A 26,816-nucleotide genomic window follows, 5' to 3' on the forward strand; every position below is an offset into this window, starting at 1 on the left:
CCTCCATACCCATCCCCTCATCCCGCCCCCCCGCCCCGCAATGGTGCAGCCCGCGTTTAAAGGGCCCGGCCGGGCGGGGAGGGGGCAGAGCCGGAGCGGGGCGCGCGGCTGCAGCTGCAGGTAGAGCCGGGGCGGCCCCCCCCCCAGGATCGGTGCACGGGAGCCCCCCAGGATCGATACACGGGGGGGCGGGGAAGGGGCTTGGAGCAGTGAGGTCTCCAGATTCTCCCAGGATCGGTGCATGGGGGGCGGGGAGGTGGCAGTGCATTGCGGGTAGGGAGGATGCTGGGTGTGTGGGGCTCAGTTAATTGGGGGAAGACCCCCCAGATCAGTTTTTTGGGGCAGGGGGCTCAGGGCATGAAAGGGGCTCTGCATTGGGGAGAGGACCAGGATATGGGGGTCAGGGGACACCCCCAGCATTGGAGCACGGGAGGCAAGGGCAGCCCCCACATCAGTCCATGCAGGGAGGATTGGGGGGATGGGAGCAGAGTCCCCCACAGGGGTTCCATCTCAGCCCTGGGGGTGCAGCCCCTCTGCCTGCTCTGTTACTTTGGGGGGCCCATACCCAAGCTGTCAGGTGGGGGCTTCAGGGGGTGTCACTCTGGGGGCTGGGTTGGGGCATCCCCCCGGCTGTCTGAGCCCCCCCCCCACACCAGCAGAGTGTAGAGAGGGGATTCAGTGCTGCCTGCCCAACCCCACGCCCCATAAAACCCCCATTGGTCCTGACCCTAAGTGGGCACTAAGCTGGGTCCGGCAGAGTGGGGGGCTAGGAGTCAGGACTCCTGGGTTCTCTCCCTGCTCTGGGAGGGGAGTGGGGGCTGGGAACCAGGACTCCTGAGTGCTTTTCCTGCACAGCAATGTCTCGGTGCTGGGTGTGTGAGGGGTGGGGGAAGAGCAGGTGGCCATTTCCCTGCCGATCCCTGGATGGGGGTGCAGCTAAGGAAGTAGGGGGCACCTGGCTTGTGTCTTTCCTGGCCCTCGTCTGGGACCCTGGGATCCTCTCTCAGCCTCTCTTCCAGAGAGGCACAAAAGTTGTGGGGCTCAGAGAAAACGGGATGGGGGGCACAAGGGCTGGGCCCTAAGGCTCTGCCAGAGTCAGCTTAACATCTGCTGGGTGGGTGTAACACGCTGGGGGCTGAGCTCCTGGAGTAGGAGGGTTGAGGGGCTCTGGGGCCAGGGTGGAAAGGGAGGTTGTGGGGCTGGGGAGGCCAAGTTGGCAGGGGGCTTTGGGCCTATGGGGCTGAGCTGGGATCAGGCTGGTAGGAGGCTGTAGGGTGGGGCAGCGGGGGGGGGGCTCTGTCCCATGTCTCTGTGGTTATCTCAGGGAGGGGGGGCACTGCTTAAAGTGGGTGTGAAGAGTAGGGGTCTGGCACCCTCAGCCTCACCTCTGCTCCCCTGGTCTTCTTCAGCCCTCTGCCAGCTCAGGGGGGCTGTAGTAAGGTCTCCAGGTCCCCCCAAGCTGCTGGGCTCTTTAGCCTGAGGGGAGGGATATGGGGCAGCAGCCCATTAGGCAGGGGGCTCCACCAGCCCTGGCTCATTAGAAGGCCATGGGCCTGTTCTCAGGGCTCTTAAGCTCTGGGAGTGGGGTGGGGTGTGATTGGGGTGGGATCAGGGGGAGGGGCTGGGGAGGGCGGAGCCTGGCAGTGGGAGGAGCTGCAGCCTGTATGTGTGGGGGGTGAGCATGGGGGCCCAGTGATGGGGGTTTGTGTATGTTGTGGGGGCTGGTGCTGGGGGTCCTGGGGTGTGTTATGGGGGGAACTGTGGGGCACGTGTTGCTGGGGAATCCTCCAACCCATCCCTGTCTCAGGGCATTCTCCCCTCATGTGTCACACATGCACTGGGGGGGGCCCTGCTTTCCAGGTCACGAGCCCCCCCCGCCCCAGTGCTGCTGGGGAGGAGTGTTTTGACTCCTTGCATAGATTGCTAACAAGGAGCCGGGCGTGCATGGGGTGTGTTGAGGAGGTGCTAAGAAAGGCTGGAGGGAATGTCTGGCAGGGGGGTGCTGTCCCTGCACTCAGCACCCAGTGGAAAGGGAGCTGGGGGGGTGGGGTGGGGTGGACTGATTTTGGGGTGGGCTGGGCTGGGCCCGGAGGTAGCCCTGTCTGGAGTGGGTTGGGGAAATGGGGAGGGGTTAGCACTGGCTGCAGGAGTTGGGGGATCAGCCATGGGGAAGTGAGGGGGTGGGCTTTCTGGCTGGGGGGTTGGTGAATCAGCCATGGACAAGTGGGGGGCTGGGGTGGGCTCTCTGGCAGGGGTGTTGGGGGGTCTGCCATGGGAAGTGGGGGGCTGGAGTGGGCTCTCTGGCAAGGGGGAGGTCCTCCTCTGTCTAGCCCCCATCTCTCCCTCTTCCAGGCCTGCTGCCCCCTGAGCGTCACACCATGGCCCCCCCACTGCTGCTGGGGGCCCTGGCTCTGCTGCTGTTGCTGCCCCTTCTGGCTCGGCCGGGGGCCCCCCCTCCGCTGCTCCCTCCCCTCTTGGCTGCCCGGGCCTCCTTCTCGGTGCCGGACGGGGGGTTGACCCACCTGGCGGTGCACCGTGAGACGGGCGAGGTCTTTACCGGCGCCGTGAACCGGGTCTACAAGCTGGCGGCCAACCTGAGCCAGCTGCGGGTGCACGGGACGGGGCCGGTGCCGGATGACACCCGGTGCTACCCACCGCCCGCTGTGCGGCTCTGCCAGCACCCGCTGGCCCCGGCCGACAACGTCAACAAGCTGCTGCTGCTGGACTATGCAGGTGGACGGCTGGTGGCCTGTGGCAGCGTCTGGCAGGGCGTCTGCCAGCTGCTGCGCCTGGACGACCTGGCCAAGCTGGGCGAGCCGCACCAGCGCAAGGAGCATTACCTGTCGGGCGGACGCGAGGCCGACGCCATGGCCGGGGTCATCCTAGAGCAGCCGGGCCAGCCGAGCCGGCTCTTTGTGGGCACCTCGGTTGAGGGGCGCTCCGAGTACTTCCCCACCCTGTCCAGCCGCCGCCTAGCGCCCGACCCCGCCAGCCCCGACATGTTCAGCCTCATCTACCAGGACGAGTTCGTCTCCTCGCAGGTCAAGGTCCCCTCAGACACTCTGGCGCTGCACCCGGCCTTCGACATCTACTACGTCTCGGCCTTCATCTCGGGTGCCTTCGTCTACTTCCTCACCCTGCAGCTGGACACGCAGCAGGCAGCACTGGAGGGGCCAGGTGGGGGGCCCGGTGGCGGGGTGGCCCCCGGGGCCGAGCGCTTCTTCTCCTCCAAGATTGTGAGGCTCTGCGCCCGCGACGCTGAGTTCTACTCCTATGTGGAGTTCCCGCTGGGCTGCGCCCACGCCGGGGTGGAGTACCGCCTGGTGCAGGCCGCCCGGCTGGCCAAGGCCGGGCACCGGCTGGCGCGGGCGCTGGGGCTGGCCGAAGGGCAGGACGTGCTCTATGCAGCCTTTGCCCAGGGCCAGAAGAACCGGGCTGCGCCACCCCGCCAGAGCGTGCTCTGCCTCTTCACGCTGGACGAGGTCAACCGGCGCATCCAGGAGAGGATCCAGAGCTGCTACCGCGGTGAGGGGCACCTCTCCCTGCCCTGGCTGCTCAACAAGGAGCTGCCCTGCATCAACACGGTATGCGGGACCCAGGCACCCGGGAGCCTCACCCAGCCCCTGGCTCTCAGCCACGTGGCGCAGCTCCCCTCCCAGAGAGAGAACCCAGGAGTCCTGGCTCCCAGTCCCTGCTGCTCTACCCCACTAGCCCCCTCACCCCACCCAGAGCCGTGGGAGTGGGAGGGAAAGTGGGGGCTGGAGGTGGTGAGAGTACTTTGGGGCAATGGAGAGGGTGAGGACTGGGGGTGTATTGGGGAGCTGAGGGGGATGGGGGGCTGGGCATCTACTGGGGGCTGCACTCAGCTGTGCCTGACCGCTCCCCTCTCTTCCCAGCCCATGCAGATCAATGGGAATTTCTGCGGGCTGGTGCTGAACCAGCCGCTGGGGGGGCTGCAGGTCATCGAGGGGCGGCCCCTGCTGGCCGAGCACAGCGAGGGGCTGGCCAGCGTCGCCGCCTACACCTACCAGGGCCACTCTGTCGTCTTCCTGGGCACCCGTGCTGGCACCCTCAAGAAGGTGGGACATGCGCCGGGAGGAGGGGCAGGCTCCGCCCATCTGCACCCAGTAACGCCAGCCCCTCCTGGAGGGAGGGGCCTCCCTCCCGTTAGAATTGGGGGTGTCCCAATGGGGCTCAGAACCTCCCTATGTGTTTGTCCCCACAGCTCTGCCCGTGTCCCTCACTCCCGACCCTCAGGCCCAGCCCTGGGCTCCCCGCCCAAACTGTGCTGGTGCCCACCCCAAATCTGATCCCTGGAAGGGGAGGTTATTCCCAGCCCTGCCCCCCTGATAGAGCAGAGCTGGGGGGCAGCCCCCATTCCCAGGACAGAGCTGGAGCCCATTCAACATTAGCAAGGCAGCAAAGGGACATGCCAGGTTCCCTCCTTAGCCCCAGCCATTCTCAGACTGCTCCCACGGGAAGAGGAGACAATGGAGGAGCTGTGGGTCGGGAGTGCGGGGCACCGACAGGGTTGGGGAGGAGGGTGGATGATCTGCCAGCTCAGCGCTATGGGGCGCGGTCCCCTCCTGGCCCCCCCCCAACTCCCCACAAACCAACTCGGTTCCTTCCAAACTGGCTCTTAAAAAGCCAACATCAAAGGGTGGCGGTTTGGGGTGGAAAATGTGTCTGGGCGAAAGTTAACCCTAGAACAGCTGCACCGTAGAGAGGGGACAGTGCCCAGGGCCCCCGCCCACCCCCAGCTCTGCCGGTGCCCCTCACTCCCAACCCGTAGCCCCTGCTTTCCCAGCCCTGGGTTCCCCACAGCTCCTCCATTCTTTCTCCCTGCCAGCTGCCATCCCTGGGAGGTCCCAGGGGGCTCAGTGTCTGGAGTGTCAGGCTGGCTGCCCCAGCCCTGACCTGGGAATTGGGTTATGTGGGGGGGGGTCTCGCCTGGCTAGCTCTGAACTTCTGAACCCCCTGGAGGGGGCCACGACCCCTCAGCTTTTAAATGGGGCTAATTCAGTTAGGCTAGTGGGTAGGGGGAGGGGAGGAGCTGGGGGGCTGGGTGTGTGGAGGAGAAATGGGGGGTGGGAGGTGGCTCTTGTCCCTCAACACTGGTTCCCTTGTCTTAGCTCTCGGCCTCTCGCCCTCTCGCCCTGGGAGTGACCCTGGGGGGCTGTGGCCCCCAGCTCTGAAAGGGCCCTTTGTCCCCTGGGAGGGAGAGGCTAGGGGGCTGCTCTGGGTCAGACCCCCCCATCAATGGGCCCTTGTTGGCAGGGATGAAAGGGGTCGCTGAGCCTGCCTGGTATGGGGGGGCTGGACCCCTGGGCTGGAGAGTAACGGGGGAGGGGGCGGCTGGCAGGTGGGGGAGAGACACCGATTCTGGTCTCCCCTCCCCCCCCACCTCCTTGTGGGCTCCCCTTGCATGCTGCTGAACATGGGGGGGGGCCAATGCAGAAGTGTGGGGCTGTGAGAGTTGATGGAGGTGGGTAGCTCGGGATGGCTCAAGTCGGGCTGGGGGCTTGGGGGAGCTTGGGGGTCGCAGAGGGGCTGGGGGCATCTCTCTCTCACAGCTCCCCCCCCCCAGGTGCGGGTAGATGGCCCCCAGGACGCCCATCTGTATGAGTCGGTGCCAGTGACCCCCGGGCAGCCCCTGCTGCGGGACATGGAGCTCAGCCCCGACCAGAGACACCTTTACCTGCTGAGCCGTGGAGAGGTGGGGGCCGGGGGGCTGGTCGAGGTGGGATTGGGAAGGAGCTAGGGAAGAAGAGGGGGAGAAGGAAGTGGGCCAGGAGGGCCCAGGGGGCTGAGGTTGGGGGAAGGGGGGCAGAAGGAAGGGGGCCAAGGGGGCTGGGGACTGAGGTAGAGGAATGGAGAGGCCCAGGCGATGTGGGGGAGTGGCTGGGAGGGGCTGCTATGGGGAGGGGGTCTGTTCTACCACCCCAGACACTAACCCCTCCCCTGCAGGTGGTGCGGCTGCCAGTGGAGACGTGTGGCCAGTACCCTACGTGTGATGCCTGCCTGGGCTCCGGGGACCCCCACTGTGGCTGGTGTGTCCTGCACAACCGGTGAGACTCCCCTGGAGCCGAGCTGGGGAGAGAACCCAGGAGTCCTGGCTCCCAGCCTAGCCAGGGGTCCCTCCCCCGTGTGTGCTGGGGGGTCTCTGGCCTGTTGGAGGAATGTGACTTTCCCCTTCCCTGCAAGCTCCTGGCCAAGCCCCATCCCTCCTTTCCTTATCGGACTCCCAGGCACCTAATCCTATTAAATCTCCTGGCCCAGAGCAGTGGGAGGAGGGGGGAGCAGAGTGGGAGGCTGGTGGAAAGTTGGGGGTTGGGGAGGTGGGTTGGCAGGAGTGGGGGGCCTGTGACTGGAGCTGGCAGCTCTAACCTGGAGACAAGCAATAAATTAGCCATCACACCCCAGCTTGGCCAGGCAGTGAAGGGGGGGTTAGCCCTCTTCAGTGCCCTGCCCCCACCTCCCATCCCTCTCTGTAGGGAGAGGAGATGGAGAAGCCCCACCCCCCGTAACTCCCCCCAACCTCTGCCAGAATTGCACCTCCCAGTTAATACAGACACTCGAGCTGATGCCCCCCAGACGCCCCCCCAGAGCAGAGATCAGCCCCCACCCCGACTCCCCCCAAGTTCTGTCGGTGACCCTCACTCCCAAACTGCAGCCCCCTGCTAGCCCAGCCCGGACCCCCTGTCGGTGCCCCTCACTCCCAACCTGCAGCCCCCCCCGGTGTGTGAGGGGCTCCTGGCACCGGATGCTACGTCCCCGACTCCCCAGGATCCTGCACTAACGAGCCCCCGGGGTGGAAGCCACTGGCTAGTTAATGAGCTCTCTGGGCTGCCCCTCCCCCAGCACTGCGAGCTCCCCTGTGACAGTGCCTGACTGGCGCAGCAAGGAGGGGAGCAGACCTGGGGGGGTTCCCAGTCTGTGCCTGACTTCCCCCCACAACCCTCCTCCCAGGTGCTGCCGGGAGAGCGAGTGTCCCTGGGCACTGGAGTCACAGAGGTTCACGGCCGCGCCGGGCCCCTGCCCTCGGCTGCTCGTGGAGCCCAATAATGTCTCTGTCACCACGCCCGGTATCCTGGTGAGTTGGGGGGCCAGGCACCTGGGGGCCTGGCTTGGGAGATTGGGGGGGGCAGAGGTGGACAGACCTCCCATATCTCTGGGGAGGGAGGGGATGGGACCCTGTTCCCCATCTCTAGGGGGAACCCACCCCCCATCTCTAACCCCCATCTCTGGGGGGGATCCTGCCCCCCGTCTCTAGGCTCCTATCTCTGGGGGGATCCTGCCTCCCAGCTCTAACCCCATCTCTCTGGGGATCCAGCTACAGCTGACGGTGCAGAACCTCCCGGACCTGGGGCCAGGCGTGATCTGCTTCTTCGAGGGCCTGGGGCAGAGCGAAGCCGAGGTGCTGCCCGGGGGCCTCATCCGCTGCCAGTCGCCCACCCCCAGGGAGCTGCCCCCTGGTACCGGCCCCCACGGTGAGTGGGGGTGCAGGCAGGAGAGTTCAAAGGGCAAAGGTCAGGTCCAGGGGCAACAGGGGAGGGGAGGTCATGGCAGGGCAGGGGGCAGAGGACAAAGGTCAGGAACACATTTGGGGGTGGGAGTTGCGGGTAGGAGCCATAGGACGGGAGGGGGGTGTCTCCCTGCTGGGAGGGGCTCAATCCTGACCCCCCCGACGCTGCCCCCCCCCCCGAATCCCCCCAGGCGACGCTCACTCCGTGCGGCTTCAGCTTCGCTCGCTCGAGACCGGGATGGATTTCGCTGGCGCTGACTTCGTCTTCTACAACTGCACCCTCCTCCCGTCGTGAGTCCCCCCGGCCACTGCCGGCACCCCTCACTCCCGACCCGCAGCCCCCCCGACCGGCCGCTGCCGACGCCCCTCACTCCCGACCCGCAGCCCCCCTGACCGGCCGCTGCCGGGGCCCCTCACTCCCGACCCGCAGCCCCCCACCGACCCGTCCGGTGCCCCTCACTCCCGACCCGCAGCCCCCCACCGACCCATCTGGTGCCCCTCACTCCCGACCCATCCGGCGCCCCTCACTCCGGACCCACAGCCCCCCCCGACCCATCCGGCGCCCCTCACTCCGGACCCACAGCCCCCCCCGACCCATCCGGCGCCCCTCACTCCGGACCCACAGCCCCCCCGACCCATCTGGCGCCCCTCACTCCCGACCCGCAGCCCCCCACCGACCCAGCCAGCGCCCCTCACTCCCGACCCAGCCAGCGCCCCTCACTCCTGACCCGCAGTCCCCCCCGACCCGGCCGGCGCCCCTCCCTCCCGACCCGCAGCCCCCCACCGACCCAGCCGCTGCCGGCGCCCCTCACTCCCAACCCGCAGTCCCCCCCGACCCAGCCAGCGCCCCTCACTCCTAATCCGGCTGGTGCCCCTCACTCCCATCCCAAACCCCCCCGACTCAGCCGGCGCCTCTCACTCCCGACCCGCAGCCCCCCCCCCCGACCCGGCCGGTGCCCCTCACTCCTGACCCGCAGCCCCCCCCTCAACCGCTGCCAGCACCCCTCACTCCCAACCCGCAGCCTCCTTGCACTGGGGGTGGGGGGTGGGAGGGAGCCTGCATCTCTTGCTGGGGGTGGGGCAGCTAATAGAATCCCCTCCTCCCTTCCCCCATGTAAACACCAGGGGGCAGGGGAGGGGCAGTGGTGCCAGCATTGTCTCTGGCCACAGGGGAACAATGGGTCTGGGAAGGGGTGTGGGGGCGCCTGACATCCGGGACTGGAGGTCAGTTGGGTGGGGGGGGGAGATTGTCCCCCCCCATTAACCCTTTGCTATCGTCCCCAGGTGTTTGTCCTGCGTGAGGAGCCTGTTTGCCTGCCAGTGGTGCAAATATCGACACATCTGCACCCACAATCCCCAGGAGTGCGCTTTCGCAGAGGGGCAGGTCAGCACCGCCGAGGTGGGTCCCTGTGTAACCAGTCCCCTCCCCCACCCCAGAGCCAGACACATCTCGGAACAGGGCGAGGGGTCCCTGTATGACTGTCCCCCTGCCCCACCCCATAGGGGCCATGTCCTGGCACCAGGCAAGGGGGCCCTGGTAACAGCCCCTGCCCCACCCCAGAGCCAGCTGCATATCAGCGCTTTGAGCTGGCTCCCCGCTGTGGAGGCGGAGGGGTGGCAGATGTCAGACCATGGGGCTGGCTGCCCCTAATGGAGTGTAATTGGCTGTGGCGGGATCGATGGGGCTGGGGGGCCCCGGTTGGATCAATGCACCAGGCGATGCCCTGTGGTCAGGATAATTGATAGCCCCAGGCTGCGGTTTGGAGCAGCGGCCGCAGACAACGCCCAGGGCCAGGCAATGAGGCCCTGGGGACTTGGGGGAGGGGAAACTAGATGTCACTGCCCCCTTTCCACTGTCCCTCCCCAGTTAGGAGTCTCTGAGCCATTTCCCCATAATCAGCGTCTAACAAGGGGGGAACCCAAAGCTGGGCTAGCAGGGGCTGCGGTTTGGGAGTGAGGGGCACTGGCAGAGCTGGGGGGCAGGGCCGGGCTAGCAAGGGCTGCGGGTCGGGAGTGAGGGGCACCACCAGGGCTGGGGCAGGGGTGGGAGGAAGTGGCTCTGGGGACTCCTTTCCTTTATTGCCAATGCCCCCCCCCAAAAGAGCAGCCCCTCCCCCACCAAGTAACAATTAAGCAGCTGTGGTTGCCAGGCAGCTCCCAGAGACCCAGGATCCTGCATCCCCAGCTCCATCTCCTGGCGCTGAGGAGGCTGGGAGCCCGGACTCCTGGGTTCTCTCCCTGTCTCTGGGAGGGGAGCGGGGTCTGGTGGTTAGAGCAGGGGGGCTGGGAGCCCAGACTCCTGGGTTCTCCCAGCTTTCCTCAGGCGAGATCCCCCTGATTCTCTCTTCCTAGGGCTGCCCAGTACTGCTCCCGGTGGGCGAGATCCTGATCCCGGTGGGGGTGCTGCAGCCGATCACGCTCCGGGCCAAGAACCTGCCGCAGCCGCAGTCGGGCCAGAAGAACTACGAATGCATCTTTGTCATGCAGGGGCGGCGCCAGCGGGTCCCAGCCGTGCGCTTCAATTCCAGCAGCGTGCAATGTCAGAACACCTCGGTGAGCCCCCCGGCCTGGATCCCCTGCCCCTCGCTAGCCCCCCAGCCCGTCTCACTTTGCTCCCCAGCCACATGCAGAGCCAAGACACCGCGATGAGACCCCATGTGCCTCCACCCCTCTCTCTTCTGAGCACCCTTTTTTGGTGGGGAGGAGTGGGGGGATTATCAGCCTGTGTGTCCCGGCCCCAGCGATGGGGGAGGGGCATTCAGCTGGGTTCAGCCAGACCCCTGGGAGGGTGGGAGAAAGCTTGGGGCCCCTGCTGGCTGGCTGGGAGGGGGAAAAGGGGGTGGGAGGTCTCTAACCCCATGGGCTCTGTGCCAGACACCCCCTCTCCTCCCTCCAGCCATCAACTCCCCGCTGGCTGCAGGCCCACAGCCAGCGAGGTGCTGGAGTCAAGGAACCGCTTATAAATGTCTGAGCTGGGCTGCAGGTCAGGAGTGAGGGGCACCGGCAGAGCTGGGGGGGTGGGATGTGTTTGATGTTTCACCCCTTGTGGGGGGGATGCTCTGTTGCTAGGTGACATGACAGTTGCCATTTCTATTGCTAGGAGATGCCTTGGTACCTCCTTTTAACCCTTTGTGGTCCTGTTGCTCTTTCCCTGCTCAGCCCCAGGGCTATGTGGGGGGGGCTCCCCTGTGGCTCTCCATGCCCCTAACCTCCCTGTCTATACTTTACCCCCCTACACACACTGTCGCGCTCTGACTCCCTGTTCCCACCCCCCCAGTACTGGTACGAGGGTGATGCAGTTGGGGAGCTGCCCGTGGACTTCTCCGTCGTCTGGGACAGCGACTTCCCCATCGACCGGCCCTCTGGCTTCAAAGGTCCTGGGGGCTGCGCCCTGGGGGGGGGCTGGGTAATGAGAAAGAGCGCAGAGTGGGGGAGTGTCATGGGGAAGGGGGTGGGGAGGGCAGAGCCCAGGGGTGGGGTGTTGGGGGGCAGGGGGTGGGGCACAGGGGGAGGGAGAGAAGGGGATGGGGAGGGCGGGGCAGGGGGGCTGCCTGTCTCTGACCCCCCACTTCCCCCCAGCCCTGCTGTACAAGTGCCCGGCCCAACGCCCCAGCTGCGGGCTCTGTCTCCGCTCCGACCCGCGGTATGAGTGTGGCTGGTGCCTGGCTGAGCAACGCTGCCTCCTGCGACCCCACTGCCCTGCTCCCAAACTCAACTGGGTGCCCCCCGGCCGGCGCGGGGCTCGCTGCAGCCACCCCCGCATTACCCAGGTAATGCCTCCCCTTCGCCCGGGGTATGGTCCCCTCCCCACAGCGCCCCAGTAACAGCCCCCCCCGCAGTGCCCAAGTAATGCCCCTGCCCCACAGCACCCCGGTAATGGTCCCCCCATATCACCCAGGTAATGGGGGGCCCCCTGGACCAGCCAGTCCCCTGTGCCCACCTCACTGGAACCCATCCCCCAACCGTAGCCAGGCCCCATCTCTGCTGCAGACACCCCCTAGCTCTGCCCCCTCACCCGGGGGGACTCATGTGGTTTGGGGGTCCAGGTGGGGGTGGGGTGGGTCTCTGCCCCACTGACTCCCCCAGGCTCCCCCAGGTGGCGCCAGTGGCGGGGCCCAAGCAGGGCGGGTGGAGGTGGGGTGGGGTGTCTCTGCCCTACTGACTCCCCCAGGCTCCCCCAGGTGGTGTCAGGGCCCAAGCAGGGAGGGTGGGGGGTCTCTGCCCCCCTGACTGCCCTGTGCCCCCCCAGGTGGTGCCGGTGGCGGGGCCCAAGGAGGGCGGCACGCGGGTGACGGTCGAGGGGGAGAATCTGGGGCTGCAATTCCACGAGGTCGGGGTGCGCGTGGCTGGGGTTCGCTGCAACTCGCTGCCAGGCCAGTATGTCCCTGCCCAGAGGTGAGGGGGGGACAGTGTGAGGATGGGGAGGAGGGCAGGATGGGGATGTCAGGTGGGGTTCAGGGATGCGGGGGGAAGTCGGACAGCAGTCGGGTGGGAGCTGGAGGGGTTGGGTGAGGGGAGCTGGGATGTGGGGGGGTTAGGAGGGGTTGGGCGGGGGAGCTGGGGGGCGGGGAGGGGGCAGGTGGGGAGGGGTCTGGCGGGGGGAGCTGGGGGGCGGGAGGGGTCGGGCTGCGGAAGCTGGGACACGGGAAGGGGTTGGGCGGGAGGAGCTGGGACGCGGGGGGAGCTGGGACGTGGGAAGAGGTCGGGCGGGGGGAACTGGGATGTGGGTGGGGTCGGGCGGGGAGAGTCTGGCGGGGGGAGCTGGGACGTGGGCGGGAGGTCGAGTGGGGGGAGCTGGGACGCGGGGGGTGTCGGGTGGGGGAGCTGGGATGCGGGAAGGGGTCAGGCGGGAGGAGCTGGGACGCAGGGGCCGGTGTCGCAGGGGCCGTCGGGCGGGGGGAGCTGGGACGTGGGGGGGGGTCGGGCAGGGGGAGCTGGGGCGTGGGGGAGCTGGGTCATGGGAAGAGTTTGGGCGGGGGGAGCTGGGATGCGGGTGGGGGGGTCAGGTGCGGGGAGCTGGGACGCGGGGGGAGTCCGGTGGGGGGAGCTGGGATGTGGGCGGGGGGGTCGGGTGCGGGGAGCTGGGACGCGGGGGGAGTCCAGTGGGGGGAGCTGGGACGCAGGGGGAGTAGGGGCGGGGGGGGAGCTGGGACATGGAAAGAGGTTGGGCGGGGGAGCTGGGATGTGGGAGGGGTCGGGCAGGGAGAGTCCAGAGGGGGGAGCTGGGACGTGGGTGGGGGGGTCCGGTGGGGGGAGCTGGGACGCGGGGGGAGCTGGGATGTGAGCGGGGGTCGGGTGGGGGGAGATGGGAGGTGGGGGGGTCGGGCGGGGGGAGTTGGGGCGGGGGGGGAGCTGGGTCGTGGGAAGAGGTGGGGCGGGGGGGGGAGCTGGGACGCGGGTGGAGTCCGGTGGGGGGAGCTGGGACGTGGGGGGAGCTGGGTCGCGGGAGGAGGTCGGGCAGGGGGAGCTGGGACGCAGGGGCCAGCGGGGCGGGACCCAGGGGGCTGACCCCTGTGTCCCTGCCCCCCCAGGCTGGTGTGCGAGATGGAGGAGTCGCTGGTGCCTGACCCCCCGCCGGGCCCTGTGGAGATCTGTGTGGGCGACTGCAGCACCGAGTACCGGGCCCGCTCCCCGAACCCCTTCTCCTTCGTGGTACTGGGCGGGGTGTCTGTGAGGGAGGGAATGCTGGGGGGGAGGGGCATGGGGGGCTTTGAGGGCTGGGTGATGATCCCTGGGGGGCTGTGGGGGCTGGGCAGTGACTCCTGGGGGGCTGTGGGGGAGGGGTTGTTGTGGGTCATGGGGAGCTGTGGGGGGTGGGAGGGGAGGGAGTCTGTATGTGCATTTACCCCCATTACTGCCGTCTCCTGCCCCAGACCCCCAGGCTGCGGGGACTGAGCCCCAAGGGGGGGCCGGTGTCAGGGGGGACCCGCGTCACCCTCACTGGGACCCATCTGGACGCCGGCAGCAGCGTCAACATCTCCTTGCAGGGGGCGCCGTGCCAGCTGCTCAGGTAGGGGGTGGAGTGGGGGAGCAGAGAGATGGGGGGGTGGGAGGACAGTGATGGGAGGACAGAGAGATGGGGTGGGCAGGGCGTGGGGGTGGAGGGATAAGGGGTGTGGTGGGTGGTGGGTGGCGGGGACAGGGATGGTGGGTGGGGTGTGGGAATGAAGTGGGGGGACAGAGATGGGGGCATGTGGGGAGGGACAGGGATGGGGGGCGGGGTTAGGGTTGTCGGTATGGAGGCAGGTGGTGGGAATTTTAGGGGATGTTGAGAGGGGGATGGGTAGGTCAGGGCTCAGTGGGGAGATGTGGGACAGGGGAATTTGGGGGGGGGGTCTCTCACTTTCCCTTCCCCAGTAGGAGGGGGCCCGAGGAAATTGTCTGCCTGACCCCACCATCCACGCTGGGCCCTGGTCCGGCCCCCCTCGGTGTTCGCATCGACCGCGCCAGCCTGGCCTCCCCTGGGCCCCCCAGCGGCACCACCAGCCACCCCAGCCTGATCTTCCACTATGCTCCCGACCCGGCTGTGACCCACGTCGAGCCCCAATGGAGCATTGTCAAGTAAGACACCCCACCCCACTGCACCCCCATCCCCCCCATTGCCCCCCAGCCACCCCTCCTGTGCCCCATCCCCCTCCCACGCTCCCAGCCCCCTCACCCAGCTGACCCCCACTGCGCCCACCTCCTCCTTGTGCCCCATCATCATCTGCACCCCCATATTCTCAACTCCCTGACCCCCTTACCCCTGCCAACCCCCCCACTGCACCCCCTGCACCCTGTCCCCCTCCCCCACTCCCAGCTCCCTCCCCCAACAGTCCCCTTGCAACCCCCCCCGCCCCCCTGTGCCCCTCTCCACACTCCCAGCTTGCTTGAACCCCCTGTGAAACAGGTTCACGTAACCCACGTCTGGCGGGGTGCACCACATGCAGGGCCAGGGGGCTTCATCCTGTGGGTTTTGGTCCCACTTCTGGTCCCAGGCCATCGCCTCAGGCCACGTTGGTCCATTCACCCCACACTCAGGTTCTGCTCCCCACAGGGCCCTGCTCAGCCAGGGAAATGAGCTGCAGAACCTGCCCCCCAGCTCGTCCCCGTCCCCCCACAGCCTCTGTCATGGACTCACAGGTCGTGCCCACTCTTGGCCCCATCTATTCCGTGGGGGGAACCCCCTTCAGTGAGACAGCCCTTCTCGGGGGTCCAGCCCCTCCGCCTCCTGGAGCCGCACTCTCTGAGCCTTAGCACACCTGTCCCTTGCTGTGGGCCCCCGCAGGGAATCCATTCGCTCTGGACCCCTGGGGTCTCCATGCCCAGAGAGAATAATGCCCCCCTGTTCTCTAGACTGGAGTGACACTCAGCCGGCATAAAGCAGGAGGGTTTATTGAGCGTCTGAACCCAGCATAGGAAACTCTCCGGGCCTCAGGCCTGGCTTCCCTCTGCCCAGCACATCCCAGTCTCCCCTGCATCCAGCTGGGCTCTGCCTGCTCCCTCTCTCCAGTCCAGAGCCCCCCTGCTTCCCCGCTAGGCATCTGCTATCACCGGCCCCAAGCCCCACCTCTGTCCATTGTCTTCTCTCCAGGTAAACAGGTTGCCTGGGCCCCCCTCCTCTCCCCTGTCCTCTGGCCTCTCTGGCTGGAACTGTCTGGTCAGGTCACTGGGGTCCTCTCTCTGCAGCCCATTGTCCTCTCACTGGCCAGGCAGCTGAGCCACTGGATCCCCAGTCACCAGTCGCTGGGGTCTCCATTCTCCAGGGTCCCAAGTCCCCTCGCTGGTCCTCTGTAACAACAAACTCCCTCTCCCATCTCCTTGTTAAACCAGTAATACGCAGGGAAACTGAGTCCCACCCCCTCTGCATGCAAACCCTGGGAAAACAAGTTAAAAGCAAGAAGACCCCCCACTTCATCACAGCTTCCGGGGCCAGCCCTGCTGGGACCCAATGTTTGGCCTAGGACGAGTATCTCGGTGCTAGGCACTGAGCTGGGCTGGGCGGGGTCCCCGGTATCTGAGCGGGGCGCAGGGTAGCCGGGGGGGAGGCACGGACGATATGGCCCGATGGCGGGAGACATGTCACAGTCCAACGGGCCACCCCCCATGCCAGCACTCACCCCCGCAAAAGCTGCATCCCCCTGGGGGGGCTGATGTCTTTCCCCCCCCTCCAGCGGCAGCACTAGCCTGACAGTGACCGGGACCCGCCTGCTGAGCATCCAGGAGCCGCGCGTCCGAGCTGTGTACAGGGGCGTTGAAACCGTCAACGTGAGTCGTGCCCCCATGGCGAGGGGGAGGGAGGGCGGGGGAAGGGGACGCAGTGGGAGGCAGGGGAACTGAGTGAGGTGGGGGGAAGTGGGGACAGTTTGGGGGGGGCAGTTTCCTGCAAGGGAATCTTGAGTCTCCAGATATATTCCTCTTCCCCCCACAACTGACAGACCCATAACTTCTCCCTGCTGTCCCTCCCATGGATCAGCCACCCCCCGACTTGTACCCTGTGCCTTCTCCACTGAACCACCCAACATTCTGCCCCCCCAGCTTCTGCCCCCCCCCCATTCCCAGGCACCCCCGAGCTGTCCCCCGTTCCCAACTGCCCACGCTGACCCCGCCAGTCTGCTGAACCCCTGACATGCTGCCCCCCTCCTGGAGCCCTGTCCCGCTCCCCCCATTCTCAGCCACCCACGATGGCCTGCTGAACCCTCCCCCCGAGCCCTGTCCCTCCCCCCCCCCGTTCCCAGCCACCCTCACTGACCCTCTGCCTCCCCCCAGAGCTGCCGGGTGCTGAATGACTCGCTCATGCTGTGCCAGGCGCCCGGCATTGTGCTCGGGGGGCGGGAGCTGCCCGCGGAGGGGGCCTCCCCTGACGAATTCGGCTTCCTGCTGGACCACGTCCAGGCGGCTCGAACCCTCAACCGCTCAGCCTTCACCTACTACCCCGACCCCCAGGTTGAGCCCTTCGGCCCTGCGGGTGTGCTGGAGGTGAAACCCGGCTCCCACATCGTCCTCAAGGTATGGGGGGGAAGGGGGGCTTAGCAGGGGCTGCAGGTCGGGAGTGAGGGGCACTGGCAGGGTTGTGGGGGGAGCCCAGGGCAAGGCTAGCAGGGGCTGCGGGTCGGGAGTGAGGGGCACTGGCAGAGCAGTGGGGTGGGGTGGTGTCCACGGCTGGGCTAGCGGGGGCTGCAGGTCGAGAGTGAGGGGCACTGGCAGGGCTGGAGAGCCCAGGCCTGGGCTAGAAGGGGGCTGCAGGTCAGGAGTGAGGGGCACCATTGGTGCTGTGTCTGGCCCGGATGCCTGGGTCCAATTTCCCTCCCCTTTTCACTGTCCCACCACCCCCAGGGCAGGAACCTGATCCCGGCGGCCATGGGGGGGGGCCGTCTGAACTACACGGTGCTGATTGGGGGGGAGCCCTGCGTCCTGACGGTGTCAGAGACCCAGCTGCTGTGCGACTCGCCCAGCCAGACAGGGGAGCAGCTGGTCACAGTGAGTTGCTGGGGGGGAAGGGAGGCACAGCCGGGGATCCCCACGGCGTGGGCCTGGGGGCACATGACCGGTGGGGGGGCAGTCCTTCGCTCTGTGGTGTGGGGGTGGGATACGGGGGGTGGATCAGAGATCAAGGGAGAGTGGGGGAGTGAGCAGACCCTCTTGGGGGCTATGGGGCAAGGTTACATCTGTGTGGTGCATTCTGGGGGGACAGACTGAGTGGGGGGGCTGGGAGGGGATTGTCACATCAGATCCATGGAGGAATTTGTGCCCTCCCATTGCAGATCTGGGGAGGTTGCCAAAATGTGGGGGGAGGTGCCCCGATTCCCCCCTCCCACATTCTGGGGGGTTTGTTCCTGGGATGTTGGAGGCACCCCACTGTCTAACCTCTGCTGCTTCCCCTCGTTCCAGATTCTGGTGGGGGGCCTGTCCTTCTCTCCCGGCTCCCTGCACATCTACCCTGAGGCGGCCCTGCCTCTGGGGGCGCTAGTGGGGCTGGGCGCAGGGGGGTCCCTGCTGCTCCTGGCCATTATCGGGGTGCTGGTCGCCTACAAGCGCAAGACCCGGGACGCCGACCGAACCCTTAAGCGGCTGCAGCTGCAGATGGACAATCTGGAGTCACGAGTCGCGCTGGAGTGCAAGGAGGGTGAGGCTGGGGGGCGAGGAGGGGGGGCAGGAGAGCAGAGAGGGGGTTGGACTGGGGGGTTGGAGTGTAGGGAGCATGGGGGGGCTGGAGTGCAGGGGGGAGGGGCAGAGTGGGGGGGCTGGAAGATAGGCAGGGGGTGGAGCCCAAGGATGGAGCTGGGGTGGGGGAGGGATGGGAGGCAGAGAGGGCCCTGGGTATGGATTGAGAGGAAGCGGGGACTGGGAAAGGGGCCGGGGCTCTGGGCAGAGGGGGCTGGGCTTGGGGGGACAGGAGTACAGGGAGGGTGGGGCTGGGGGCAGGGGGTCCTGCTGTGGTGCTTGGCAGGTGCCGAGTTAGGGGGCATGAGACACTGGAATGGGGGGTGAGCGGTTGCCCCTGCATGGGGGAAGGGCAGGGTTGGGGGGGACTGACGGATTGAGGGTCCCCTCCCCGCTCCGCCCCCCAGCCTTTGCAGAGCTACAGACTGACATCAATGAGCTGACGAACAACCTGGACGGGGTGAAGATTCCGTTTCTGGACTATCGGACGTATGCCCTGCGGGTGCTATTTCCTGGCGAGGAGCCCCCGCTGCTGCGCCATGGCCACGTGAGCAGGGGCTGGGCCGGGAGGACTGGGGGGCTGGGCTGGGGGAACTGGGGGGCAGAGCAGGGGGCTGGGCTGGGGGGCAGAGTGGGGGTGGGCCAGGGGGCTGTGTCTCACCCCATGCCCCCCGCAGGCGCCCCCCGGGGCAGAGCGGGGCCTGCGGCTCTTTGGGCAGCTCCTGCACCTCCGACCCTTCCTACTGACCTTCATCCATGCGCTGGAGGGGCAGCGCGGGTTCTCCATGCGGGACCGGGGGGCCGTGGCCTCCCTCACGCTTGTGGCCCTGCAAGGCCGGCTGGACTACGCCACCGGCGTCCTCAAGCAGCTGTTGGCTGACCTCATAGAGAAGAATCTGCAGAACCGGGCCCATCCCAAGCTGCTGCTACGCAGGTGGGGCCTGGAACCCCTCCATTCCCCTGGGACCCCCCCTTACTTCTGGGACCCTGAACCGCCCCGTTCCCCTGGGACCTCCCTGAACTGCCCCATTCCCCTGGAACTCCCCAGACTCCCCTGGGACCTCCTTGAACGATCCTGAACTTTGCCATCCCCCTGGACCCACCCAGGACCGCCCTGAACCCCCAGGACTGCCCAGGACCCCACATATTCCCCTGGGATTTCCCTGAATCCTGCTGAACTGCCCTGTTTCCCTGGGATCCGCCTGGGGCCCCTTTGGCCCCCCCAGGACCTCCCTGAACCCACCTGTTTCCCTGGGACCCCCTAGAACCCCCATTCCCTGGGCCCCCATCCTGCCAAGGGAACCTGCTGAGCCATGTGCTCCCCAGGTGAGAGCCCCCTAGAGACACCCCCGTGACCCACAGTAACCCGGACTCCTGAGTCCCCGCTTCTCTCCCTTCTCCAGGACAGAGTCGGTGGCTGAGAAGATGCTGACAAACTGGTTCACCTTCCTGCTGCATCGGTTCCTGAAGGTGAGAGGGGTGGGGGCTGGGAACCCTCCCGGACACCTGGGTTCTCTCCTGGCTCTGGGAGGGGGAGTGGGCTCTGGTGGTCAGAGCAGGGGGCTGCAAGCCAGGACTCCTGGATTCTCTCCCTTGCTCTAGGAAGGGAGGGGGGGCTGGTGGTTAAAGCGGGGGGGACGGGGAGCCCAGATGCCTGGGTTCTCAGCAGTAATAACTCCCCAGGAGTGCGCCGGGGAGCCGCTGTTCCTGCTGTTCTGTGCAATCAAACAGCAGATGGAGAAGGGTCCGATGGATGCAGTGACGGGGGAGGCACGGTACTCGCTGAGCGAGGACAAGCTTATCCGCCAGCAGATCGACTACAAGACCCTGGTCAGCAGGAGCAGGGGACAGGAGGGGTGGGGTGTTGGGCCGGGGGGGAGTCGGGCCGGGGAACCCCATTTGCCCCGGCGCTGGGCTCTGCCCCAGATGTTATTGGAGCTCTGGGGAGCCTCTGGCCCCCATGCATCTCCCAGGGGGTCTGGGGGCCCTCTCTCCGACCCTGTGTCTCCCTGTCTGTATGTCTCTGGCAGCCCCCCAAAATCTCATTTGGCCCCTGGCACCCAGCACTGGGGGGTAATTGCTGGGGGGGGCTCCAGGCATGTGTCATTCCCCCACCCATGGTTTAGGGGGGAGGGATAGCTCAGTGGTTTGAGCATGGACCTGCTAAACCCAGGGTTGTGAGTTCAATCCTTGAGGGGGCTGTCAAGGTTCCTTCCCCACTCTGAACTCTTGGGTACAGATGTGGGGACCTGCATGAAAGACCCCCTAAGCTTATTCTTACCATTTTAGGTTAAAACTTCCCCAAGGTACAAACTTTGCCTTGTCCGTGAACCGTATGCTGCCACCACCAAGCGTTTTAAAGAAAGAACAGGGAAAGAGACCACTTGGAAATGTCTTCCCCCAAAATATTCCCCCAAACCTTACACCCCCTTTCCTGGGGAAGGCTTGATAAGAATCCTCACCAGTTGGTACAGGTGAATACAGACCCAAACGCTTGGATCTTAAGAACAATGAAAAAATCAATCAGATTCTTAAAAGAAGAATTTTAATTAAAGAAAAGGTAAAAGAATCACCTCTGTAAAATCAGGATGGTAAATACCTTACACGGTAATCAGATTCAAATCACAGAGAATCCCTCTAGGCAAAACCTTGTTACAAAAAGACACAAAAACAGGAATATACATTCCATCCAGCACAACTTATTTTACCAGCCATTAAACAAAAGGAAATTAACGCATTTCTAGCTAGATTACTTACTAACTAACAGAAGTTTTGAGGCTGCATTCCTGATCTGTTCCTAGCAAAAGCATCACACAGACAGACAAACCCTTTGTTCCCCCCCCACACACACACACACCAGATTTGAAAGTATCTGGTCCTCTCATTGTCATTTGGGTCAGGTGCCAGTGAGGTTACCTTAGCTTCTTAATCCCTTACAGGTAACAGGATGTTGCCTCTGGCCAGGAGGGATTTTATAGCATTGTATGCAGAAAAGTGGTTACCCTTCCCTTTATAGTTATGACAGGGGCCATTTAGAGATCTGGGGCAAAAACTGGGGATTGGTCCTGCTTTGAGGGTGGGGTTGGACTAGATGACCTCCTGAGGTCCCTTCCAACCCTGATATTCTATGATTCTATGCCCCGAGGGAGGGAGCAAAGTCTGGGGGTGGAGAAACTGAGTCACACCTCTGCTAGTAACTCCATGGGATGGGGGCTGAAAGAGGGGGGAGTGGAGGGGAGGGGGTGACTCCTACCTTGGGGGGAGCTCAAACAGGAGGGACCCCCCTGACCTGCCATTCCCCCCCAGACGCTGTACTGTGCCAGTCCCGACCCCCCTGGTGGCTCTGAAGTGCCCGTCAAGGTGCTGAACTGCGACACCATCACCCAGGCCAAGGAGAAGCTGCTGGATGCTGTGTACAGGGGGGTCCCCTATTCCCAGCGCCCCCGGGCTGATGACACGGAGCTGGGTACGGGGGAGCATAGGGAGCAGGGGATCCCCTATTCCCAGCACCCCCAGGCTGACGACACGGAGTTGGGAACATGGGGGGGCACTGGGGAAGGGGGTAATGGGGGCTTTGGGACCCAGAGGGCTGGGGGTATGTAGGAGGCACAAGGGGGGAGAGGTTCTGGGCACAAGGCTGCCTCGGGAAGCTGGGGGGGGGCAGATATTGCTGCCCAAGAAGTGTTTGATGGGGGTGGGGCTGTATTTGGGGGTCTGACACTCTCCCCATGCCCCTGTTCCCAGAGTGGCACCAGGGCCGTTCAGGCCGAACCCTCCTGCAAGACGAGGATGCGACGAGCCGCATTGAGGGCGACTGGAAACAGCTCAACACTCTGGGGCACTACCAGGTGGGGCCGGGACCCCCCAGAGCCTCCCACTGCCCCTCAGAGCCCCCTATAGCTCCCTGCTCCCCATCCACACATCAACTGGAAACAGCTTAACACACTGAGGCATTACCAGGAGGGGCAGGGACCCCCCCAGCCCCTGCTCCCCCCACTGCCTTCCCAGTGCCCCCTGCTCCTCCCATAACCTCCTGCTCCTCCCCATCCACACCCCAATGGAAATGTGTCAATGTGCTTGGGCCAAACCATGTGAGACAGCCCCCCGCATAGGGCCCCGTTACTCCCCCCCACCACACCACCATCCCTACCCCACACTCTGCCTGGAATTGCAGCAGTGCACTAGGGCAGGGACATCCCCATGTCATCCCCAAACTCCCCCCCCACCCCCCTCACCCGCTGCTTCTCCCCCAGGTGACCGATGGCTCCAAGGTGGCCCTGACGCCCCGGCAGGTCTTGGGGTGCAACCTGCCCAACTCCTGCACCTTCAGCCGCTCGCTGAGCCGCTACGGTAAGGCCCCCTGGACCCCACAGAGACCAGCCCCTCCCCGCGGCCTGCAAGGGGGCCCATGCTGCCAAGAGCGACATGGCTTTGGGGGGAGGGTAGAGTTGGGACTTGGGGAGCTGGGAGGAGTGGCTGCCCCCCAGACACCTTGCTCAGCCCGCACACCCCCCAGGCCCTACCTGCCCCAAGCAGAAGACCCGCCCTGATCCCCCCAGGCCCTTATCCCATCCAGACCAGGCGGGTGGGGGTAGTCAAAATGCCCACCCCCCGTGCTGCTGGATTGGCAGGGAGGGGGCACAGAGGGCTCTGGACTGGGCGGTGGACTTGGGACTCCGACACCTCCCCATCACCTGTCCCCCCACCCCAGAGAGCCTCCTGCGGCCATCCAGCAGCCCTGACAGCCTCCGCTCCCGCGCCCCCATGCTGAGCCCTGAGCGCGATGGGGGCACCCGGCTCTGGCACCTCGTCCGCAGCCACGACCCACTGGGCGACCCCAAAGAGGGGGGCAGCAAGATGGTGTCGGAGATCTACCTCACCCGGCTCCTGGCCACCAAGGTACGGGGTGCAGGTACCTGGGGGGTCATATCATTGGGTGAGGGGAATTGGGGTGTGGGGGTGGTGTCCAGGGGCTGTGCTGGGGGTCAGAGGGCCAGGGGCCATGCAGAGGGGGACAGGGGCTGTGGGGGGGCGCAGGGGCCATGCGGGGGGATGGGGCAGGGCTGTACCAGGCCTTAGGGACTGGGGGCCATGTGGGGGCAGGGGCCATGCAGCGGGGCAGGGCTGTGCCAGGGCTCAGGGGCCAGGGTGGGGAGTATGCGGGAGGGGGCAGGGCCATGTGTGGCAGGGGGGCCTGGGCCAGTCTGACCCCCGGCGCCCCCAGGGCACGCTGCAGAAGTTTGTGGATGACCTGTTCGAGACACTGTTCAGCACGGCGCACCGGGCCAGCGCCCTGCCCTTGCCCATCAAGTACATGTTCGACTTTCTGGACGAGCAGGCGGATCGGCGCCAGATCAGTGACCCCGACGTGCGGCACACCTGGAAGAGCAACTGGTGAGACCCCCGGAGGGGCCTGGAGGGGCTTGGGGGCTGTGACCCCCCAGCCTGCCCCTGCGGTTCTGGGTGAATGTGATCAGGGTTTTGGGGGGCTGGGAAGGTGTTGGGGAGGGCCGTGGGGGTCTGTGGGTCCTGGGGGGGGGTCTCTGGCACTCTCTGAACCCCTGACCCCCCAGCCTGCCCCTGCGGTTCTGGGTGAATGTGATCAAGAACCCGCAGTTCGTGTTCGACGTGCACAAGAGCAGCATCACGGACGCATGTCTATCCGTGGTGGCCCAGACATTCATGGACTCGTGTTCCACGTCGCCCCAGCGCCTGGGCAAGGACTCGCCCTCCACCAAACTGCTCTACGCCAAGGACCTGCCCGGCTACCGCGGCTGGGTGGAGCGGTGAGTGGGGGGGCAGTAAGAGCTAGGGGCACACTGCAGGAGGGAGTGGGGGGCAGGGGAGGGGCTGTGATGAGGGAATGGGCGACGCAGGGGTCTCCCCAATGCGGGGAGAAGAGGCTCCAGGATACAGGGGTTGAGGAGCAGATGGGGTAACAAGGCTGTGGGGGGAGGGGCAGTGGGGAAGGGGCACTGGGATTCAGGGGTGGGGGGCCAACGAGGTAACGGGGCTGTGGAAGGAGGGGCGCTGGGATGCAGGGGTGGGGGACCGATGAAGTAACAGGGGCATGGTGGGAGGAACAGTGAGGGGAAGAGTGCTTGCATGCAGGGGTGGGGGGCAGACACGGTAACGGGGCTGTGGGGGGGGAAGGAGCAGTATGGGGGAGGTGATCCTGCCCCCCCTCACCCCCTGCCCCCCAGGTACTACCGGGACATAGCCAGGATGGCTCCCATCAGCGACCAGGACATGGATGCCTACCTGGGGGAGCAGTCGCGGCTCCACGCCGGGGAGTTCAACACACTGGGGGCACTGGGGGAGCTCTACCAGTATGTGGGGCGCTACCGGCAGGAGGTGAGAGCCCCTGCCCCCCTACAGCCCCCCTGCTCCCCACCCCCACCCCCCAATCCCCTCGCCAATCCCACCCAGCACTGGGGGAGCTCGACTAGTCCATGGGGTGCTACCGGCAGGAGGTGAGAGCCCCTGCCCCCCCTGCTGTCCCCCCACAGCCCCCTGCTCCCCACCCTCCCATCCACCTCGCCAGCCCTGCCCAGCACTGGGGGAGCTTGACCAGTCTGTGGGGGCGCTACTGGCAGGAGGTGAGAACCCCTGCCACCCCGCATCTCCCCTGCTCCCCTCCATCCTCCTCACCAACCCCACCCAGCACTGGGGGAGCTCGACCAGTCTGTGGGGTGCTACCGGCAGGAGGTGAGAGCCTCTGCCCCCCCCACTGCCCCTCCACAGCCCTGGGAGAGCTTGACCACTACATGGGGCGCTACCATCACCCTGGGCGCCCCTGCCCCTTGCCCACAGGTGCTGACGGCGCTGGAGCGGGACGGGAGCTGCCGGAAGCAGCGGCTGCGCCAGCGGCTGGAGCAGGTCATTGCCTTGGTCTCCACCAACAGCTGAGAGGGGCTGGCCCCACGGACAGCCCCCATGGTCAGCCGGTGCGACCTTCGACCTCCTCCGGGGAGACATGACCTTCGACCCCTGGCTTAGGGGCAGGCTGACGTTTGGGGGCAGCGGTTCTGGGTGGGAGGATGCCCAGTGCCACCAGGACCGGGCCTCATAGCAATAACGGGAGGGGCTGCTGGTGCTGATTGGGGGGGGGTGCAACGGGGGGGCAGTGCTGGGGGGTGGATCTGGCTGAGCTGGAGCGTTGACCCTCCCCTTCCATCCCAATACTGGATCCCCACCCCCAAAACTGTACAGCCACCCAATACTGTATGACCCCCTCCCCCAGCCCCCCAATGCATCCCCAGGCTAGCAGCTGAAAGGAGCCCCCCCTCACCCCTGTACAGCCCCCCCCCCCCAGATAGCTGTTGGAATTTGCCTCTTGTTTTGGTGACAGTGACAATGGGAATTGGAGATTTAACCCTTGTTCCAGGGCCCCCCCCCAGCCCTTCCCCCCAGCACCCCCTTGTCTCAGAGACTCCCTCCCCAACCCCTCCCCCAGCGCCCCCTTTCCCGGCAGCGTGGTGCCTTAATTGCTGAATAATTTATTGAGTCTCGGGGGTTTGGTGTAATTTTAGGCCCGGGTGTAAGAAATTTCAGTGTAAACCCCCCCAATATCTGTGTAAATAGTCGTGCTGCGTGTGGGCTCGGGGAGTGGGGGCCTGGCTCCCCCTCGAGATTTGGGGGAGGCAGGACAGACCCTTTACCCTGCTCCTACGTGGCCCTTTTCTCTGTTCATTTTATAATTAACTTTTCTTTTGCTAATTAAAGTGCTGAAAAAAACAACAACCCCCCCGAACTGGGTCATTGTGTTGAGGGGGCTCATCTACCATGCGGGGGGTGCTGCACAGACACCCCCCTGACAGAGATTGGGGTGGCCCCATCACTGACCTCCCCCCCCTCAACAGAGCAGGGCTAGAGGGGAGAATTCTAACACCGAACGCCAGCATGAGGGGCTGCTGTCTGAATCTGACTGAACCGTGATGCTTGATGAGTCACTGGAACTGCCTGCCACTGGACAACAGGAAAAGAACAGAACAGGCCCAGGGCCCAGGAGGCGAGGGCTTCCCCGATACTACTGCTGAGGGCAGGAAGAGGGGCAGTTTCTCTCCAAGGAGGAGCTGCTTGCTGGTGCTGTTGCTGGAGCCAGGATGGCCCAGGGTGGAAATTTCGCTCTGCCTCAGATGGGGCGGGAGGGTTTCGGGGCCCGTGCCTGGCCCCACTCTGGCATCTGCCTCAGGAGGCAGGAGGGGAGGAGGTGAAAGATGCCGTGGAGGCAGCTGGATGAATAAGTGATGGGCCTTCAGTGCCGGGTGGGGAGGGGGAATTAAAGGAAGATTTAAACGAAGCCAGGCCCCCATTCCCCTCACTCCCAACCTGCAGCCCCCGCTAGCCCGGCCCTGGGCCCCCCCAGCCCTGCCGGTGCCTCTCACTCCTGACCCACAGCCCCTGCTAGCCCAGCCCTGGGCTCCCCCCAGCCCTGCCGGTGCCCCTCACTCCTGACCTACAGCCTCCTGCTAGCCTGGCCCTGGGGTCCCCCTGGAGCTTGCACCATCTGTGACTGTTGATTATTAATTATTCATCTGCTCTCTGGCCAGGCAGCTGATGGGAGGTTAATGGACAGAGGCGGGGGGGGAGGGGGAGCTCCCCTGGGACCCCCCCCACACCTGTCAGCTGCAGTTGGAGCCGCCTAACCAGGCCCCTGCTAAGCAGGGAAAGCCCTGTTTACAGTTTGGATGGGAGACGGGGTAGCACAGCACCCCCTGGTGCCCGGCCCTGCCTGTGAGAGGAGAGCATCCCCTGCCCAGCTCCCCACCCCGCTCCCTGCCCCATGGCGCCTCCCTAGCACCCAGCCCTGCCTGCCAAGAGAGAACGTCCCCTGCCCAGCATCCCTCCCTGCTCCCTGCCCCACGGTGCCCCCCCAGCCCTGCCTGCCAAGGAGAGCATCATCTGCCCAGCCTCCTGCCCCACTCCGTGCCCCACTGCACCCCCCAGCTCTGGCTGTCAGGTCAGGCAGGAGGATAATCACATCAAAGGGCCAGGTTTCGGCAGCTCCAGCAGGGTTAGTGGCAGCTGATGCTGCGCCCCAGGAGCAAGGCAGCATTTTGGGGGTGACATGGGGGGGTGTCACGGCTGCTGGAGCCAAAATCTTGAGGCTAATTCTACAGAGCAACGTGCGCGCCCCAGTCCCAGG

General features: G+C 65.7%; 1 protein-coding gene across 5 annotated transcripts; it reads left to right on the top strand.

The window, feature by feature from the left end:
* On the top strand, positions 1-25,406 carry PLXNA3 (plexin A3). 5 transcript variants are annotated; one of them, XM_038382097.2, is made up of 32 exons: positions 1-120; positions 2,353-3,584; positions 3,897-4,079; positions 5,588-5,716; positions 5,968-6,068; positions 6,970-7,093; positions 7,334-7,490; positions 7,717-7,816; positions 8,810-8,924; positions 9,878-10,078; positions 10,803-10,899; positions 11,105-11,295; positions 11,775-11,920; positions 13,057-13,177; positions 13,399-13,535; positions 13,886-14,086; positions 15,679-15,772; positions 16,274-16,513; positions 16,841-16,984; positions 17,396-17,630; positions 18,076-18,215; positions 18,346-18,602; positions 19,072-19,138; positions 19,352-19,498; positions 20,975-21,134; positions 21,413-21,516; positions 21,922-22,018; positions 22,380-22,567; positions 22,893-23,062; positions 23,242-23,454; positions 23,872-24,022; positions 24,482-25,406. In XM_038382097.2, exons 2-32 carry the CDS (start codon positions 2,379-2,381, stop codon positions 24,575-24,577), a joined length of 5,712 nt encoding a protein of 1,903 aa, XP_038238025.1. In that variant the 5' UTR covers positions 1-120; positions 2,353-2,378; the 3' UTR covers positions 24,578-25,406. The 5 variants fall into 5 exon arrangements, with proteins under 5 accessions (XP_038238025.1, XP_043357274.1, XP_043357276.1 ...); XM_043501339.1 differs by having other exon boundaries at positions 22,905-23,062; XM_043501341.1 differs by having other exon boundaries at positions 23,007-23,062.
* The last annotated feature ends 1,410 nt before the right edge of the window (positions 25,407-26,816 follow it).

The sequence above is a fragment of the Dermochelys coriacea genome, chromosome 23 (assembly GCF_009764565.3).
Source record: "Dermochelys coriacea isolate rDerCor1 chromosome 23, rDerCor1.pri.v4, whole genome shotgun sequence".
Lineage (NCBI taxonomy): Eukaryota > Metazoa > Chordata > Testudines > Dermochelyidae > Dermochelys > Dermochelys coriacea.

Excerpts from the sequence above, each read along its gene's own strand:
- PLXNA3 (XM_038382097.2), top strand. The coding sequence starts at position 2,379 with ATGGCCCCCCCACTGCTGCTGGGGGCCCTGGCTCTGCTGCTGTTGCTG. Across the intron at positions 11,921-13,056 it reads CAGTATGTCCCTGCCCAGAG|GCTGGTGTGCGAGATGGAGG; the intron begins GTGAGGGGGGGA and ends CTGCCCCCCCAG. Across the intron at positions 18,603-19,071 it reads CCCAAGCTGCTGCTACGCAG|GACAGAGTCGGTGGCTGAGA; the intron begins GTGGGGCCTGGA and ends TCCCTTCTCCAG.